The 20679-nt window shown below is 47.2% G+C and overlaps 1 protein-coding gene across 4 annotated transcripts in view; it reads right to left on the bottom strand.

Moving 5' to 3' along the window:
• LOC121326761 (segment polarity protein dishevelled homolog DVL-3-like) overlaps positions 1–19607 on the bottom strand; it is a 42765-nt gene extending 23158 nt beyond the window's left edge. For 3 of the 4 annotated variants that reach the window (XR_005951502.1, XM_041270232.1, XM_041270231.1), the window contains exon 1: positions 19085–19607. Coding sequence is in view for 3 of the 4 variants with exons in the window: in XM_041270232.1 (XP_041126166.1) it covers positions 19085–19245 (161 nt within the window). In the remaining variant the exon portion in view is untranslated. The remainder of the gene's footprint in view (positions 1–19084) is intronic. The other variant, XM_041270233.1, reaches the window with a different exon arrangement.
• Between the last annotated feature and the right edge of the window lie 1072 nt (positions 19608–20679).

The following is a 20679-nucleotide window of genomic DNA, read 5'->3' as shown; positions in this document are numbered from 1 at the left end:
TGAATGTACACACATAAACCCCCCCCCCCCACCCTCCACCAGGTGGTAATCGGGTCTCCCAAGAGGGTTCTTTTTGTTTTAATTCCCCTTACTGGGGCTTTTATATATAAATACTCCTGGAGACGGCGTTTGCGCCAAAGAAACTTCTTTTAAAAGAAGAAAATCATCTCACACACATCTGTGACTCAGGACTCAGAGGAGAGATGCACCCTCTCCTAGCCACAACCCATCCCAACGCTAACCCTCTCCTAGCCACAACCCATCCCAACCCTAACCCTCTCCTAGCCACAACCCATCCAATCCCAACCCTAACCGTCTCCTAGACACAACCCATCCCAACCCTAAGCCTCTCCTAGCCACAACACATCCCAACGCTAACCCTCTCCTAGCCAAAACCCATCACAACCCTAACCCTCTCCTAGCCACAACCCATCCCATCCCAACCCTAACCCTCTCCTAGCCACAACCCATCCCAACGATAACCCTCTCCTAGCCACAACGCATCCCAACCCTAACCCTCTCCTAGCTGCAACGCATCCCAACCCTAACCCTCTCCTAGCCACAACGCATCCCAACCCTAAGCCTCTCCTAGCCACAACCCATCCCAACCCTAACCCTCTTCTAGCCACAAACCATCCCAACCCTAAACCTCTCCTAGCCAAAACCCATCCCATCCCTAACCCTCTCCTAGCCACAACCCATCCCATCCCAACCCTAACCCTCTCCTAGACACATCCCATCCCAACCCTAACCTTCTCCTAGCCACAACCCATCCCAACCCTAACCTAGCCACAACCCATCCCATCCCAACCCTAACCCTAACCCACTCCTAGCCACAACCCATCCCATCCCAACTCTAACCCTCTCCTAGCCACAACCCATCCCAACCCAACCCTAACCCTCTCCTAGCCACAACCCATCCCAACCCAACCCTAACCCTCTCCTAGCCACAACCCATCCCAACCCAACCCTAACCCTCTCCTAGCCACAACCCATCCCAACCCTAAGCCTCTCCTTTCCTGATTTCCAGAACACCTATAAGACCTGAGCATCTTATTTTTTCTTTTTTCCCCCACGCATTTCAATGTTGATTTCAGTGTGATTTCATGGCTCCAGCTCCTCATACTGTAATAGAAAAGCTACGAGGCACATCACTATATGTAAGGGTTTTGTGCTGCTGTCAGGAAGTCCCACGAGGTGTGTTGGTAAGCATGGATCTCTAGGCTGTTACTCAACACTGGCTCACGATCACATTCCTACACTGCAACTCCTTGGCGTTCACTCTGTGCAGCAGTGCCAGTGATTAAACACACCCCATAATCATGTGGAGTGAATGGAAACAGCCAGACAGAAAGCCAGCGCTCGCAACAAACCCGCCGTTTTCTAATTTACCACGCAGCGGCAGGGCACTGCACTGGTGATTTCATGGCTCCAGCTCCCGACAATGTAATGGAAAAGCTACAAGGCACATTATTATATGTAAGGGTTTCTGCTGTGCAGCCTAAAAGGAAACTCCACTCCCTCCCCCTCCCCCCTCCTCCTGCTTCATATGGAAAATGAAAGGCTAAAAGATGCAATTGAGCCGTGTGTGTGAATGATGAGCTGACAGCCACAAACACTAGAGGGCAGACGTTAGCACAGTGAACTGGGCCTGGGCCTGACATTTAACTGAATCTTTTTTAATGGATTTCCTTATTCTACATCAACATATAAAAAATAATAACAATAATAATAAAAAAACACTATTTGGATAAGCAAAGATGACACCTTCAAGACAACGGTCCAGCTTTACTGACCACTGCTCCGCCCGACATGACAATAGAAATCACCCTTCCCGAGTCTGTAGGTGTTCTGAGGAAGATCCAGCTTCCTTTAACCTGCGGAGAGCGGGCAGGCTTGGGACCGCAGCTAAAATCCCCATTGTTATGGTCCAGGTCCTGTCAGTGAGATGACATGAGGTTAAAACCTCTAAAACCTGGAATGCAGACGAGCCCGGCTCCTTTACATGGTGGTCAAGATGCTCTCTTGTGGTGTGCGGGGTCGCCAGTCCGTGCCCTGCATCTGCCCTATCACACATGCAAGGACTAGGAGCAGGGCAAGAGGATTTTCTGCGTTACTCAACCCTGCTGTGCTGCATGTAGTTTAAATACATCCAGAACAGCTGACCTTGCCAAGCATCGCCACCTGCTGTCAACACCACAGCAGGAGTTTCGGATCAGGTCATAGTTTAGAAAATCCAGCTTGCAGAAAACAAAACAAAAAAAACACAAGCTGGATGTTATTTGTCCAGCCACGACTAAGCATATATACTCAGCTGCATGACAATGGCTGTGCAACGTGACGTTCTCCAGCTCCCAGGAATGTGGGCGCTGCTCAAGTGACTGCCCTGCGGACATGTGCAGAAAGAAGGAACCTGTTTACTTATCTTCTGTTTTATTGCGCTGGCGCATATAAATACACCTGGCAAACCTCTAAAAACTATTAACAATATTACCTTGCAGAAAAACAAACGGATATACAAAATAAAAAACTTCAGATAACCGTACCACAGCAGAAACATGGTTTCATTGTTTGAAGTATTTTGTTTTGTTTTGCATAAGGGATTTTGGGAGAAATGTGTCCTGCTGTACAACGGGTGTGGAACAGGCTTGAACTTTGAACTGTCTCCACTGTAACCAACAACAAACAGTTTAGCTCTTGTGTGTCTGTGTGTGTGTGTGTACAATATGTGTGTGTGTCAGTGTGTGTACAGTATGTGTGTGTGTCAGTGTGTGTAGTGTGTCAGTATGTGTGTGTCCCTGTGTGTAGTGTGCGTATCTAGTGAAAGTCTCCTCATGGCAGCGTATCTAGTTAAAGTGTATTTGTGTCTTCATAGGAGCATGTAATGTGTTGTTTCTTATTCTTGGTCCTGTGCAGCGTATCATTGTGGTGACCAATCAAATCCCTCTCCCTCTCCCTCTCCCTCTCCATCTCCACGGCAACCGGCCAGATCTCACTGACAGTCAGCATACAAATAAATGTACAGAATTTCAAGTCTGCCTTTTCGTTAGAGAAAAAAAATAAAACAGCTTGATGAGCTTGCCTGACTTATAATAACTGCATGAGATCTGCTATGACTATTATTACCATGACGAATATTCCAGGACCTTGAAGAGGTTTTGGATTGATAACACATGTCCTAGGAAGCCAATGTGTGTGTGTGTGCTTTTCTTTATGAATCCACAGAAAATGTACAGCCCAAGACTGCAATTAGAGTTGCCTCTCCCTCCTCTCGAGGCGCTAGTGAAACTTTACAACTGACTTCAAGTCCACAAGGAAGCAGCGTTACTGTGTGACTGGCACCGCTCTCCCAGTGGTACTGAAGCAGTGTTACTGTGTGACTGGCACAGCTCTCCCAGTGGTACTGAAGCAGCGTTACTGTGTGACTGGCACCGCTCTCCCAGTGGTACTGAAGCAGTGTTACTGTGTGACTGGCACAGCTCTCCCAGTGGTACTGAAGCAGTGTTACTGTGTGACTGGCACAGCTCTCACAGTGGTACTAAAGCAGTGTTACTGTGTGACTGGCACAGCTCTCCCAGTGGTACTGCAGCAGTGTTACTGTGTGACTGGCACAGCTCTCACAGTGGTACTGAAGCAGTGTTACTGTGTGACTGGCACAGCTCTCACAGTGGTACTGAAGCAGTGTTACTGTGTGACTGGCATAGCTCTCCCAGTGGTACTGAAGCAGTGTTACTGTGTGACTGGCACAGCTCTCACAGTGGTACTGAAGCAGCGTTACTGTGTGACTGGCACCGCTCTCACAGTGGTACTCAGTCTGTGTGACTGGCACAGCTCTCACAGTGGTACTGAAGCAGTGTTACTGTGTGACTGGCACAGCTCTCACAGTGGTACTGAACTTTTATCACTTGCTTGCTTTGGGATGTGTAAGAGTGTTTGTCCATCAAGGACAGGCCAGTTGACCTCTTTCTTTGCTCCAAACCGCTTGGACCACAGGTCTGCAGCAGCCCTGCCCAGCTGGTGATCAGAGAACAAGGCATCCTGGCTACACTGGGTCCTGAGACTCAAATGAAGGGGGTGCTTACCAACCACTTCATCAGCCAAACCAAACCAAACACTTTACCGGCATCATTTCCTGGCAGTTTACTAAATATTTGAGAGCCTCTCTTTGGCAGAAAGAAACAGAAAGATGGCCTGCTTCCAATAACAGCTGGCACAGCCTCATCCAAGGATCCACTGTATCAATATAACAACTCAAATTAAAAGAGCGCAGAAGAGCCAGACACAGATGAGAGAGGCAGAAACATCCTTCCTCCCCGAATCTGCTCGGTTGTAGGCTGCTTTACATGCAGATTTACACAGGGCTCTTAAGAACGCTTTAGATCCGCCAGGCTGAGCGGGTGCTGTGTGAAGGACTTCTATTCTTTCTTCTCTTCCTTCCTTCCTTTCTTTTCCAAGCTCAAATAAAGACAGCTCTGTGCTGCGTGCCTGGAACTCTTCCTGACTCTTACCAGAGCTGCTACAAAGCCAGCTGTCCTTGTCTTCAAATGAGCCATCCTCAGCAGATTCTTTAGAAGACAGGAATTGTTTCAACTGCCTTTTGCCTATCGGGAAGTCACAAGACTAAAAGAGCCCCGTCCCAGTGAGTAACGATTCATGGTTCACTTTCTAAATAACACTTTTTTATTCTGAATTTCCGTGTTGTTGCTGTTTTGTTACATTTGTCTGTGGTGTCTCAGTGGACCGGCTAACTGCAGTGTGGTAAACGGCGTACTTAAATGAGTGATCTGTTAACATGGGAGCCCCAGCGACCACAAACACCTCTTACAACCCTTCACCATGGTCCTGCAACAAGTGTTGCAATGCTTCTCCTCCTTGGTTAACCTACAGCTTTTTTAAATACCTCGAGTCGAGTTTCACAAACGCACAGCAGATCGAACTGTCAGGGCTGCAGGCATCTGCGCCTCGTAGAAAAACATCGGGAGCGCGGAACAACGTTTATAATTCCATTCACACAGCTGCAGGGAGTCCACGAAGCAGCGCCAACTCATTTCAAGCAAGACACTGATTTGGGTTAGCATGTTTAAAATTTTATTTCTATACCTGCCATACCATGGACACCAGCTTAGAGAGAGAGAGAGAGAGAGATGAGAGAGAGAGAGGGAGAGAGAGAGAGAGAGAGAGATGGTAGAATGTCGTAAAATTTGTATGGAACTCTGTTGAACGTTGATGGACCCAGCTAACAAGGACGTGGATATTAAGGGGAGAGAGAGAGAGAGAAGAGAGGAGAGAGAGAGAGAGAGAGAGAGAGAGAGAGAGGAGAGAGAGAGAGAGAGAGAGAGAGAGAGAGGAGACCATTAACACAACACGATCAACTGTGCAAACGAGAATCATACTGTTAGATGCACCCTGACAAAATATGAATGAATGCATGCATGACCGAGCGAGTGAACGAGTGAATGGATGTTGCATGCTTACAGCAACTTACCTAACTAGCGCACTGCAAACACTCAAGTATTTTTAGCAGTAGCAGCAGCGGTGTGTAGAGATGCACACAGATCCTCCCCTCAAGCACAATGAGAAAAGACAGGAGACTTCAGAACGTGGATGCACCAGGAGACCAGTGCACTGTGCCCAGGAGGAGCTGCCGAGCCGGGCCACAGCTCCTTGCTTTCCTGGACCCTCCTTAGTCTGATTAGCCAACGCTCACTAGAGAGGCGGAGAGGGATCCGATCAACTCAGACTAATCCTTCAAGATGAAATCTGTGTGTGTGTGTGTGTGTGTGTGTGTCACTGTCTGTGTTAACCAACAGCAACACTCTGCCTAGGCCTGCCCTGGGGCGCATAAACACTTATTTGCTACAAGGCACCCAAGCACAAGTTTTACAAGGGGGCTGGTGTAACTTTTCAGTGTGACTCCCTTCAAATGAACTTTGCGCCAGTGTTCAAATGGTCTAAGAGATCACATACTGCAGCTCAATGCTTTTCCACTGACAATGAAGCACTGGGGAGACTCCTCTAAAAAATCCTGCAACAAACCACAAAATGAAAATGAAAGACTCAAATCAGTCAGCTGAGACTGAGGAGCGAGTGGCAGAGGCACTGTACCAGGAACATGTGGGACACATTAGAGAGCTTCCTGAAACAGTGTCAAAACAAAACAACCGGAAATGCAAACACTTTGCAACCTCTGGAGCCGATACTGCATTCACATTCTCTCATCACATACATATCTATATATTTGTATAAATAAATAAATACATGAATAAATAAAACAGTTTAAAAGAAAATAGACTGCTGAAACCAAGGCGTGTCCTGTTAACCTCCCGTTCAGCTCAATGCATGAATCCAGCTCTCTGTGCAACAGCCCTGCGTTTGTATTCTGACAGCATCCAGCTATTGATGCAGAGCTGGAAGACAATGCTTACTGAGCCTCCAGACCCTTGCTTTAAGGAAGTCACATTAAATGCATTTCCCCGATTCAAATTGTTTTAATCTGGTGCACTGGCAGCTGTATGAGACCGGATGCATTGATGTTCGGAGTCTATCGTCCCTGTGTCAGTGTCCCTGCCCTTCCCTAATGAATGAATCTCCTACACCTTCTGCAGGGCACAGTTTAGAAAGCATTAGTACACCAGTATAGGCATCAGGCTTCAGCTTATGCCTTGACCATTCCACGTCTCGGCTTCCGGAATATGCTTTTGCTTGACCTTGTGTTAACAGGTAAATATAGATACAGTTATTACACAACACATTTCACAAAAATCATCAAATCTGTGATTCCAGCTCTCTATTGAAATTCACATGTGGACCCAGCCACGACTCACACTGCAGCACGATCCCAACTGGTAAATCACTTCCCCGCACACATTCCTTCAAGAGAGCAGTATTCCCTACTGCCTCCTCTCTCCCAGATTACCTTCTCTATCATCCTCCACTCGAGACAGCACCTTACACAGCAGGACGCTCCCATCACTAAGCAGCGACAGTGAAGCGAGGAGACCATACAGCACCACGGGGGCGGCATGTTATTACTAAAGCATCATGACGAATAAGTGCGCCTATTTATAGTTGGGATATATATTTATGCACTCAATCATCAGAAATAAAAGAGTCACTAGAAAAAATGGTCTTTGTCACCTGAGCGAAATGACCAGGCTACACAGAACAATAAGAAAAGATAATAATACACAAAAACAAAACCTGCACTCTCCTCCTCCAACCACAAACGAAGTCTACATTTCACAAACCCACAGCAGTCCAGAGATAACTGAATGCTAACCAGAACTGGCCCTCAAGGGGTTAACTCCGTCTGAATCTGGATCACACTGCAGATGGAGGCTCTGTTCCCCTCGGAGCCTGCGGTACAGAGAGCTCCTGGAAATCAAAAGGAGAGGCAGAGCCAAGACTAGACAGAGAGGAAAGCCAAACTTGACTGCTGTGAGGGTGACCCAGGGGACTTCTGAATCCAATTCATTTACCAGAAGAGCAGGGCTAATGTATTAGAATGTATACCGACCCCTGCGTCCCCCGTTACAGGGCTGAGATCGCAAACCTCTGTAGAGTAAGTAACTTAAGTTTCCTTGGGTAAGGCAGTCCCAGATTAGCTCTAATCCAAGGCTGTGAAGCTTGCTGGATCAGGACTAATATTACTAATAACTTGCAACACCCATGACAGCATAGTAAAGGCTCTGGATTCAAAAGTTAAATACAGGTGGAGTTGTACACAAAGGACTCAGTACAGCTCACAAGTAGACGACTCAGTGTTTTCTGAGCCTGCCCCCCCCCACCCCCTGAAATGACCTGCCACCGTGCCTCAGCAATGCAGTCAGAGTTGGCTGTTTAGGAGTTGGATTCAGATCCGCTCCTCCCCACTATTCCTTATCTCCTGGCTTCCTAGCAGTAATGGTGCATTAGCCGGATTGCCAGAGCTAACCACTCCCCAGGCGACTGCTGTAACCACCATGCAATTCATCATTCCTCAAGACCACCCAGCCTCACTGAAACGCTTGGAAACCTTTTTCCCCGCTCGCTGCAAAAACTAAATTAAAAGAAGATTTAGATGAGGTTTAGGTGTGTAAAATTCAAAACATACGGCACAGGGGAGCATTTTATTACCTACAGCGTTCCTCTACACATCAGCAGCACTGGAGATGGAGCGGAGTGAAGCGCCTTCAGAAGTGTCTGTGAACGATGAGCGAATCAGAATAAAGGGGGACTGTGAAGTCACCGGGTCACTGTGTGTGCAGCACCTTGGATCGCTCAGCCGAATTGAAGGACACTGTCTGTCCAGAGGCATGGAGCGCTCCAGTGGAAACCCTGCTGCTGTTTTTTATATTGTGCCCAGGATAGATAACCCCGCTGGAGGTGAGTGGTGATCACTGCGCAGTGCTGTCAAATCCATCTAGCCTTTCGTTTGCTGTATTTAAATCATTACTGGGCCCCCTTTTTATCATTTTTCCTCTACTAGAAAAACAAGGGGGGTGGTTTTAACAATGTGAGGAGGAATTGGACTTTCAGCCTTGGTTAGCATTCTAGCTCTGCGAGTGATGTAACAAGCCCAGGTGTACAGGGCAAAATCAAAACTGAAAGTCAATGTGCGTCACGCTGGACTGCCTGAACACTGAACAAACAAGAGACATGTTCTTCTATAACCCCGCAGTCAAATTACAGATATGCAGCAGAGACGATATTAGCAATCGTTTTGGAGATCTGGGTACAGTCCCAGGGACAGCAGAAGTGACGAATACTCACGATATGAGACAGCGAGCTACCAGCTCACAGCTCATAACTCGGGTGAAGACTGGCCCTGGTCCCTGTGCAAACCCAGCATTCACTCTCCGAGTCACTGACACGGACACAGGGGGCCCGGGCTGTCTTACTTGCTGAGAACCGACTCCGAATCCCTGAAAACAGGCTGCAGAACCAGCAAGAGAAATTGTTGCACAAACAGGAAAAATACATCAAGTTCTACATACTGTAGGTCTTTCCCCCGCATGCTGATTGTGAGAAAAACTGCATGTTTCCAATGGAACGTGGACTACTGGCTTTCACTGCTCAAGGTATGAAGTAAGAAAGCTGTATGAACCTGCTTATTACAGTGGTCTATTTTAATGAACAGCAGCAGGCATGATGAACCCCTCCCCAAGGCTCCCGGCCCCGCTCTGCCACGCTCCTCTTTCCACTGCATTTCTATTGCATTCAGGGTGCTAATAAGTCAGCATGTAACACCTCAGCTGGAAGAGCAAGCATACAGAGGTTTTTAGATCTAGGACTTTTGAATAGCTGTTAAACTGAAGATGAACTTCTTGCAGTGGTCAGAGACTGTACACACACAGCGACGGTCACTCTCAGAGACTGTACACACACAGCGACGGTCACTCTCAGAGACTGTACACACACAGCGACGGTCACTCTCAGAGACTGTACTCACACAGCGACGGTCACTCTCAGAGACTGTACACACACAGCGACGGTCACTCTCAGAGACTGTACTCACACAGCGACGGTCACTCTCAGAGACTGTACTCACACAGCGACGGTCACTCTCAGAGACTGTACTCACACAGCGACGGTCACTCTCAGAGACTGTACTCACACAGCGACGGTCACTCTCAGAGACTGTACACACACAGCGACGGTCACTCTCAGAGACTGTACTCACACAGCGACGGTCACTCTCAGAGACTGTACTCACACAGCGACGGTCACTCTCAGAGACTGTACACACACAGCGACGGTCACTCTCAGAGACTGTACTCACACAGCGACGGTCACTCTCAGAGACTGTACACACACAGCGACGGTCACTCTCAGAGACTGTACACACACAGCGACGGTCACTCTCAGAGACTGTACACACACAGCGACGGTCACTCTCGGGCTCGCAGTCAATTCCTGTTTTTCAATTGCAATTCTTTTTTTTTAAATCAATTCCTTTGACTTCTTGCCACTGTGAGAAGCTAATTTAACAGAATTCTGATCAGGGAGTGTTGGAACAGATGACAGAGGTGTCGTTAATACAGAATGAAGTGATTAACACCTGGAAGGAGGTTCCATGGTGGGTTAATGAAGGTTAAAGGTGGGGCAGAGAGCTGTCCAGACCTGGAACACAGCGCTAGGTAACGAAGGCAGATTAACGGCCTCTGTATCTGAGCTCTATTCCAGTCTCATCACAGGCCACTTTATTAACACAGGATGATTCCTGACAGAGACAAGGAATAAATTAGATTTGTGAACAAGCTGCCCTGTTGTGTGTCCCCATGATGTGCGTCTCACTGCAGCGTCTTGATCTCCTCAATCTCCTTACTGCGCAATCCAGTTACCCTCGTCCCACTCAGCCCCTCAACACGAGTCACGCATTAAAAGCAGTTAGGATCCTGCTCTGCCGTTCGTTAACCCGCGGTACACAGGGAGCACTTCCTCGTAATGATGAGTTTTATGTGAAGGTCAAGCTGCTTCCTGCAGTAGGTGCAACTCCCCCCCTCCCTCAAACAGGGAAGCTGAGGCTGGAATCACCTGTTAAACTTGAATTATAACTGTTTTTAATTGCAGTGATTCTGGCAGTCAGCAAAGCACAGGACATTCAGAAAACAGAATCTCAGAATGTGGTTCTTTCTTTACCAGCATTCTGTCAAATGAGGCCCTGTTTATGTTTTCTTATTGTCACGTTCGCTGACTGATCAGGGGGCTGGCACTGGGTGAGCCCGGAGAGAAAGGCTTTAGGGCCAGTTAGTGCTGCTCCAGGCCCTGTAGAAAGGTATAAAAGTTGGCGAGTTCAGGTTGTGCGTGTGATTCCACAGCTCAATGGCACCCCCCCACCCAAACCCTATGATTCACTTTCCATCACCCACCCTCTCCTCCGCATCTCACACAGAGCAGCACGCCCGTATTGATTTTTAAATTGAATTGACTGCTTATAAAAAATGAAAGACTGATTAAATTACAAACTCAATTGTGGAAGTGTGGGGTGTTAGCCACACCATCGATCCACCCACACAGTCATTCACAGAGACCCTGCAAAGCAGAGATCTGCGAACGTTACCGAGGGGGCTACTAACACAATATCACTTTCGCCAGCACAGTCGCTACGCATTGAAATCTGGGCTCAATCAGTTAGAACCTAGACCTTATAACAGAGCTGCAGCTGAAGCAGGTATGCCACACACACACACAGAGCTGCAGCTGAAGCAGGTATGCCACACACACACAGAGCTGCAGCTGAAGCAGGTATGCCACAAACACACACAGAGCTGCAGCTGAAGCAGGTATGCCACAAACACACAGAGCTGCAGCTGAAGCAGGTATGCCACACACACACACAGAGCTGCAGCTGAAGCAGGTATGCCACACACACACAGAGCTGCAGCTGAAGCAGGTATGCCACAAACACACACAGAGCTGCAGCTGAAGCAGGTATGCCACAAACACACACAGAGCTGCAGCTGAAGCAGGTATGCCACACACACACAGAGCTGCAGCTGAAGCAGGTATGCCACACACACACACAGAGCTGCAGCTGAAGCAGGTATGCCACACACACACAGAGCTGCAGCTGAAGCAGGTATGCTACACACAGAGCTGCAGCGGTCTGCTGAAGCCAGCACGGTCTGCTCAGGACTGCTTATTTAAACACACACTTAGCATTGCTGACAAAGCAAATCCTTTCCTAACTGCGCAGAAAAATATCTACAGCATCACACAGTAGGACATTAAAAAGGTGAGAAAATACAAAAGTAGACAGTATAAAAAGCTAACCGCTGAAGACAGCTTTTCAAAGCCCTGGTGCTTCACTCTTCTGTTTTCAAAGTCACCCGAGCGTTCATTTTTATAACAAGCTTGATCTTTCCCTGGCAACATTTCATTATGTGTCATGCATTAGAAACGGCTGTAGCAATTATGCAAACGAGAATGAATACACACACACACGATACACGATACACACACATTGACACACACTAGGTACACCGCAGGATTCAAAGTTGAAGCCAGACTGCAGCCTGGCTTCCACACACTAATAAGGACTCTCAGTTACAGCAAACACTTTGTACTCAAGGGTTGTACTACAGAGTCCAGTCTTCCACAGTTTAAGTCTGAAGCATTACTGTGAGACAAAGCTATGGGAAAGGAAAAGTGGAACATTAAATAAAATTGCTCTGACAAGCCGTCACATCAGAGAAGCAGAAAGTTACAACACAAGCGACACTGCCTCGAAATCAGGGCATGTTCCCACGATGAGAGAACACTGTGCGTGGAGAAGCTCTTATCTGACAGCTCTAGGGTCTTTCTTTTTCTTTCTTCACTGTAAACCCCCGGCATTCACAGATCCTTGGGACAACACAAAAAAAGAAAAAAGAAAGCAGGTGGTCCACTGATTCACTGGGGATGCTGCTTTCAGTGGGTTTGTTGTAAGCAGATTCTATCCCAGATCCAACCTTTAAACACAACAGACCGGAAACCAATTCTCACTTTCAGTTCCGAATCGCTTCAGAAATCCCAGCACCCCAGCTCCACCACCACCAAATCTCTCAGCACGTACTGAAGAGCCAAGCCAAGCCTTGAATACACCCGCTTTCTACACCCTTCCTTACAACCCCTTGAATACACCCGCTTTCTACACCCTTCCTTACAACCCCTTGAATACACCCGCTTTCTACACCCTTCCTTACAACCCCTTCAATACACCCGCTTTCTACACCCTTCCTTACAACCCCTTCAATACACCCGCTTTCTACACCCTTCCTTACAACCCCTTCAATACACCCGCTTTCTACACCCTTCCTTACAACCCCTTCAATACACCCGCTTTCTACACCCTTCCTTACAACCCCTTCAATACACCCGCTTTCTACACCCTTCCTTACAACCCCTTCAATACACCCGCTTTCTACACCCTTCCTTACAACCCCTTCAATACACCCGCTTTCTACACCCTTCCTTACAACCCCTTGAATACACCCGCTTTCTACACCCTTCCTTACAACCCCTTCAATACACCCGCTTTCTACACCCTTCCTTACAACCCCTTCAATACACCCGCTTTCTACACCCTTCCTTACAACCCCTTCAATACACCCGCTTTCTACACCCTTCCTTACAACCCCTTCAATACACCCGCTTTCTACACCCTTCCTTACAACCCCTTCAATACACCCGCTTTCTACACCCTTCCTTACAACCCCTTCAATACACCCGCTTTCTACACCCTTCCTTACAACCCCTTCAATACACCCGCTTTCTACACAGTTCACCTATATTACTGATACAAAACAAATATAGATATTTATTTATTTATTCACTTTGAAAGACTCACAGTAAACCGCAGTTTAATTAATTCCAGAATTTAACAAGATCTTAATTAGCCACAGCCATGTACAGTAAAGGCAACAAATTGTAATCCAGTGGGGATCTCGTTTCCATTATTGTAGAACAAGCAGGCATCTAATTACTGAGAAGCATGATTGACAGCAGCTGCAATGCAACGGTTCAGTCGGTGAAAACTATGTCTGCGCCACTTTGCCTTTCAGCACAGCTGTATTTCACTAGTTTTCAAATGAGTTTTATTTTATTTGCAGAAACACTGGGAGCAAGACAACGCGAACTACTATGACTTGGGCAACGGTTTGCTTAGTTGTATAACTAGTTATAACATCATCTTTTCCCCGGATTGTTGCACTACAGTGACCCTGACCCTTCTCACCCTGTGCATCACCCAGTCAACCCCCTGTCTTGGTCTCTCTCTCTCTCTCTCTTCAGTGGCGAGCCCTCATTGAAGTACTGTTTCAGATTAAACGCTAATGAGATAGCAGCCGGTAATCGCCAGAGATTATCAATTCAAAACCTTGGAGTGTTTTAACGAGCCGTGGCTCACAGGCAGATTAAGCTTGTGAAAGATCGGGGACTTGAAAAAAATCAACTTTAGGAGAACAACATGAAATCCGGGACCCAGGCTATAGTTGCACACCCGCTTTCGCGCCCTTTTCAGACTCATTTTTTCTACTAGTTTTCCAGCCAGCTCACAGCTCCGAGCTGCGTGTCAAGCACAGCTAAAGACCTGCTTTCTCTTGCAGAACACTAGCTGGTATGTGTCTCCAGCAGCACCTTACCTCATAAAAGAGCTTGTACACAGCCAGCAGGAGCAACCTGTTTGGCTCACAGTGCAGTCTGACAATATAACCACAATTCTGCACGTCGGGGTTCAAAAGCAAGCCAGCCAGCCAACTTCTTGGCACCTGCACAGCAGGCTCTGTGTGCAGTGCGTGTATTGAGATTTGAACCTGTATCGACCCACTGGATTCAATGCAAAAAGGCTGTAGCTTTGGCAGACTTGTAAGCTTTGGTGCAAAGGCTTCGTCCCCACCCACCTCAGGACACATTCTGAAGTTGTCAGTTCCAGAGTCGTCTAGACATAAGTTCAAAATGAATAGCCTACTTCCATATTTCACTGCATTTACCCAAAACAGCACATAGATAAAAACAAAATTGTAACAGGAAGGCAATCAAGTTCAGCATCAAGGTTTTGTGCATCCACCAAAATCGAGCAAGAATCTGTTTAATACACGCGCTTCTCTCTGTACGCTTTGCTTTGGTGTGCAGGCGAGTGAAACCAGGAGATGAACCACATACACAATAGCCAGGGCCCTGTTCAAACTAGGCATGAAAATGAAACACACACACACACACCTCTCACTTCAGAAAAAAACTCTTGAAGTTCAATTTATTACATTAAAACAACAAGAGTAGGAAGCAGACCCAGACTGGAAGGACGAAGGTCATCTTTCTTATCTGATGTTCTTGGAACCTTCCTGAAAACGCCCCTGAAAAACTATTTGTTCAGGCAGCGAGATAAGCCAGGAGTCAGACACCTTCACAATCAGAACATCATCTTCAGCAATTCTGTCTCAGGCTCCGAGGTACTTGTGGCTTGTTAGCATTCAAAGCTTGAGGTGCTTAAGGACTGGGAAGATTGTGATTTCGATCCCAGACCATGGGCTGACTCAGCCAAGATGCCTAAAATTAGACCTCTGGCAGGCGATCTGTCCGAAAGGAAGGCCAGTGCGATTTGTTTCAGGCGTTATGCAGCCCAGGGGACTGGGACTAGCTCTTCTCATCCAGATCTCTCCTGCTAGGATGAACCCCATCACTCAAATCTTTAAAACTGATGACCACTAAAGCACAGTTGCTGAACCTGTGATGCAGTCAGGCAGAGAAAAGGTGCATGCTACAGACTGCGAGCCCGCTGGAAGCACTTTTACACCTTGCATTTAATGCATGCAGTGCTGTGTAAAAAGACATTTACAGGAGGGGAAAAACACAGGCATATAAAGAGCTACAAGGCACACTAGGCAGTCAACTACCCAAACTCCCCAGTGCACAGAACCCAGTTCATTACAATCAAATCAGGGTTTTGCACTGAAAGGCACTGCATGCTGTACGGAGCAGGAATTATGGAAGTGTGTTTATTTGAATAGGTTTCAGTTTCCTCATAAGCACCATGCTTTGTAATCTGAGAGAGGGTTAAGAGCTGAGAACTGCATGATCTGGCTGTAGCAGAGGAATCCAGTGCTAGATTAACACTAAACTCTTAAGCCCTTGGGAATCACACAGCCCCTGCCGGGGTCATCATCCCAGATCTGCTGTGGGACAGTCCTGTGAACTCACAGCGAGCCGCCACTGCCAGACACAAGCATGGGACGACACTGCAGAGAAGGAGGTCAGCCTGTGGCTGTTTGGCAGACTGGGGGGGCGGGGAGGGATGAACTGGCAACACAAGCCGAAAAAGCAAATGAAACGGTTTCCTGTTTGGAGGGAAAAAACATAATATATGACTTCCTACAGTATGTGTGACCTTGGCCTGCCTGCTTATTGTACAGCAGGGCTGTCTGGAGAACCCTGAGGAGAGCGAGACTGAGACAGAGGCAGAGCAATGCTGGGCTGCAGAGTCCCCTGAAGTAGACAGAATCCACCCGTTTAACACAACTCTGCACAGGACTTCATTCCAGACATACTGACAGACTCAGGACTGAACGACGAGCTTCACTGTGGCAACACGGGGGAGGTGTCTGCCGGCTGGTCTGGATTAAGCAGGCATCATGACAAATAACCCTCTTAACCTCAGGAATTAACCATTAATTATACCCCCTGAGAGGGAAATCCACCCTTTACACAGCACTTTCCAAACCAGTGGACAGACAAGCTTGTCAGTGAAGTGTTACGGGGGCTACAGTAATGCAGCAGTGTTAGCATTTATCCAAACCCCTGGGTCCTGAGCGAAATCTACATCCATGATTGCCTTTCAAGTAACATCAAGCAACAGCAATGCAGGGCTGGGAATAAGACTCCTATTGAAAAGCAGCTTCACCCATTCCAGATTTTACTAGCAGCTTGATTAGCCACAGTGTGTAGAGAGGTAACAAGCTCAGGTGTGTTATTAAAACTCACAGTAAAACCAGGAATAGATCAAACCGCTATGCAATGGGAGTTTGTATTCCCATCCCTGATACACACTATTTCAGCTAATATTTCAGAAGTATAAAGAATCAGAACTGTTTTTAAATGAAATGACAACAATATGTGCTCTAAAAAAGCAAGATGCTGCTGGAAGCTCTAGAAACACACACTGCCACGGGGAGGAGGCAGGGGGCTGGGGGCTGCTCCTCTGTCCCAACAGCTTGTCAGCTGGAGGCTTGGGAAGACTTTAGGAAACATTGGCCTGCAGTGCAGCCTTTATACAGAGAGGACAAAGAAGCCATATCAAGCACAACCATTCCACTGGGTTTGGTCTACATATGGCACTTATATCCTATACTCACCCCACCCCCCCCCCCCCCCCCCCCCCCCCCCCCCCCCCACAGGATTTGTCACACAGAAAAAGCAAGCAACAACAACTCCGGTGCCCGAGGGCTGAGAAACCTCCTCTGCAGACTTCCAGGAATCCAGGAATGCCACTGCAATCCGAGGAATTTGCAGGACGAGGCAAGTGTCACAGAAAGAGGCATGGCGTTTTCCAGATTGTATCGCACAGTTCCAGTAACAGGGCTCCTGTAGTACTGGGGTTCAGTTCATTCATGCTCACTTCCACTTGCCACAGACAAAGGTTGGAGTTTGAATACACCAGCTTCATTACTTTTCAGGTTTGATCTGAAAACGAGAGCTTGGTACCTAACTGGTAGCATCTCGGTGTCACTCATTTAAACAAATACGCAGCGTTACCTGCAATAACACAGGGGCTGATTCCATACCTGTGTGTAAAAGCTAAACTTGAGGTGCATGCAGGGTTTAAACACAAAAATAAAAAAGTGACCCAACACCACAAAGAACTGTACTACTAACAAAACAAATCGTTCATTGCAGTCTTTAAAGCAACTATTCCTGGTTAAAGTGTTTATCTCCTGGTGATGTAGGCATGACAAATTCTAAAACAATTCACAAATAAATAAATACATACATGAAAAATGGGCTTCTTGTGTTTCTCTGCCCAGACTAACTTTTGAAAGTGTGTCGCAATGGAAAGCGCTCACTTGACCTCATACTGTATGGTATTTTTACATTAAGAAACAATGTTGTTCTCAGTAACTGGTGGATTTCTTTATGATTGTAACCGAGTGTGGACGATGTTGTTTACAGCCACGTGTGTGTCACAGTCTGAGCGCACAACGCAACTTTCTGATTCTTCACCATGGACATAAAACAAAACTGCAACACAACACGTATACACAGTACTGACTGCCGCGCCATGAAGCGATTTACAGGCCCTGAAACTGCTGAGGCAGTTAGTGACTGACACAGCTTATCGCATTCCCAACACCACATTCACCGATCGCATTCCCAACACCACATTCACCGATCGCATTCCCAACACCACATTCCCAACACCACATTCACCGCTCGCATTCCCAACACCACATTCACCGATCGCATTCCCAACACCACATTCACCGATCGCATTCCCAACACCACATTCCCAACACCACATTCACCGATCGCATTCCCAACACCACATTCCCAACACCACATTCACCGATCGCATTCCCAACACCACATTCCCAACACCACATTCACCGATCGCATTCCCAACACCACATTCACCGATCGCATTCCCAACACCACATTCCCAACACCACATTCACCGATCGCATTCCCAACACCACATTCCCAACACCACATTCACCGATCGCATTCCCAACACCACATTCCCAACACCACATTCACCGCTTCTCATGCCGAGCTCAGAAGCTCACAGAGAAAACAAAGCTCATTCCCTGTGATTTTGCCAAGGAGAGAGAGAGAGAGAGAGAGAGAGAGAGAGAGAGAGAGAGAGAGAGAGAGAGAGAGAGACAACTGAAACAAAAGACTGATTTTTTTTCCACAACAAAAGAGTCCACTATCCGCCATTTTCAATTCAGAGAGAGTTGCAGTCTGCGGCGGAGACGAGGTTTACTGTAGAACAGAAGATTGGGTTGAGCGAGTCGCCATATCATACGAATCGGCCTGATAATAACATGCAGGATCGGGAAAGCAAACACGATGCGTAGCTTCTTTTATTTTCATGACAATCGGTTTTTCCAATTCTACATTATCACCGGGGGGGGGCTTATACTAAGCATATGGTGTCCACTTAATGAATTGACCCCCCTCCCAATCTCATCCTTTTCAAAACATCAGCAACCCTGGTGACCTTGGAAACACTATCCAAAACTGTACCCCCAACAAACCCACGACCCCGAGATAGCCTGCGCCGCCCCAGACTCCTCTTCCCAGACACCTCCAACACGGAAAGGCTATTTAAGTAAACTCTTGCTGCCTGTCAGCACACGACTAGCATATCCTTATAGGGCTTCTCCATTTCCAAGATGGAGGGCTTGCTTTAGGAAAAAATCAGTTGCCCGTCTCCCGACATATGTGTGTAACCTTAACACTGCAGAAAGGGACGACACGCAACTAGAACGCCTCCGACAGAAAGGGTCATTGAAGTCGACCCACTTCATGAACGTGAACCGAGCCGATGCTCAGCGTAGGCGCTTTACAGCCGTACCAACTAAATACACTAGACTGTAGAGTACGGGCTAAGAAAAACGAGCAGGCTTACCCAAAGTCATCGTCCATAGATTTGAAGAAAAACTTGTAGTTCGGTTTATTCAGGACATTTTTAAAGTCTGCCAAAGTGACCCGGTCCGCCGGGATGGGCAGTTTGACCAGATACGGCGTTTCTTGGTCATCAATGTGATATATTATCTTAGTTTCCCCCATGGTCAGCGGCGGACCAATACCAAGCCTAGCAGGAGACAGCGATGTGCAAGCCCCGGCTCCCCTTGTAAGTTCCGTTTATGTGGCCAGGGCTCTGCTTGGAATGGGTATTCTTCAAGGAAAACAAACGGTGTGTGCATGTACTCCCCTCGGCGCGCCAGACGCGGCTCGGCCCCTTCGTTCACCTCCCGTCCGAAGTATGTCTGACTTTTATTTTCACCTAAAAAAATTAAAGTTTCCCTTTCATACGATCTGTGTTTCCAGGATCTCCCCCAGCTATCTTTCTTTTTATTTATTTTTTTCTCCAGTCAGAAGCAGCTGTCTGTCTCTCTGCGTGTGTGTGTGAGGGAGGGACGGAGGGAGAGAGGGGGGGGAGTCTCTTTCCAAAGCGCAACCCCCCCACAGGAGGAGGGGGAAACAGTCAATGGAAAAACAGGAGAAGAAGAAAAAAAATCATTAAATACAGTGCCTCCCTGCGGAAGGAAACATCACACGAAATTAGGGTGGAAAGTAAAACAAATCATTTCAGTGATTAGGGGATAAAAACAAAACACAACGCCACGAAAACCTCAGCGATGCTACAATGAGATATGAATCACACAGACGGAAACAGCAAGGAGAGATGCAGTGCTGTGAAAAAGTATTCGCCCCCTGTCTGATTTTCTGCATTTTTGCACATTTTTCACATTGAATTTGGTCAGATCTTTTTGTGGGCTGTAGTAGTATATAGAGGGAGTCTGAGAGAAAAAAAGACACTAAAGTTTGGTGTGCAAGGTACTCAAACATGCAATCCTCAGGTGTGAAAAAGTTATTCTCTCCCCCCCAGTTAACTCAACCCAATTAAAGGGATAATTAGGGTCAGCTGTTTGAATACTTTGGTTAACAATCAGGACTGATTTGGGACAACCCTGCCCAATATAAATCTGATTAACTTTGGCCCTTATCATCAGAGTGAAGTTGTCAGCACACAGGTTCTAGAGGAACATCGTGCCACAAATCAAAAGGAATTCCTGAAGACCCCTGGGGGGGGGGGGAGTTCTTGAGGCCTATCAGTGTGGAAAGTGTTACAAAACCATTTCTAAGGCTCTGGGGCTCCACCAAACCACAGTCAGAGCCATATTGTCCAAATGGAGAAAGTTTTGGACTGTGATGAATTATCCCAGGAGTGGCCATCCTACCAAAATCTCTCCAAGAGCAAGGCGTAAAATTATCCAGGACGTCACAAAGAACCTTAGAACAACATCCAGGGATCTGCAGGCCTCTCTCGTCTCGGCTAAGGTCAGTGTTCATGACTCCGCCATCAGAAAGACACTGGGCAAAAATGGGATTCATGGCAGAGCAGCAAGGCGGAAACCACTGCCCACTAAGAAGAACATGAATGCTCGTCTCAAGTTTGCCAAAAAGCACCTGGATGATCCTCAAGAGTTCTGGAACAAA

This window comes from Polyodon spathula, chromosome 14, assembly GCF_017654505.1.
Source record: "Polyodon spathula isolate WHYD16114869_AA chromosome 14, ASM1765450v1, whole genome shotgun sequence".
In the NCBI taxonomy this organism is placed as follows: Eukaryota; Metazoa; Chordata; class Actinopteri; order Acipenseriformes; family Polyodontidae; genus Polyodon; species Polyodon spathula.
This window is presented reverse-complemented; position numbering and strand designations above follow the sequence as displayed.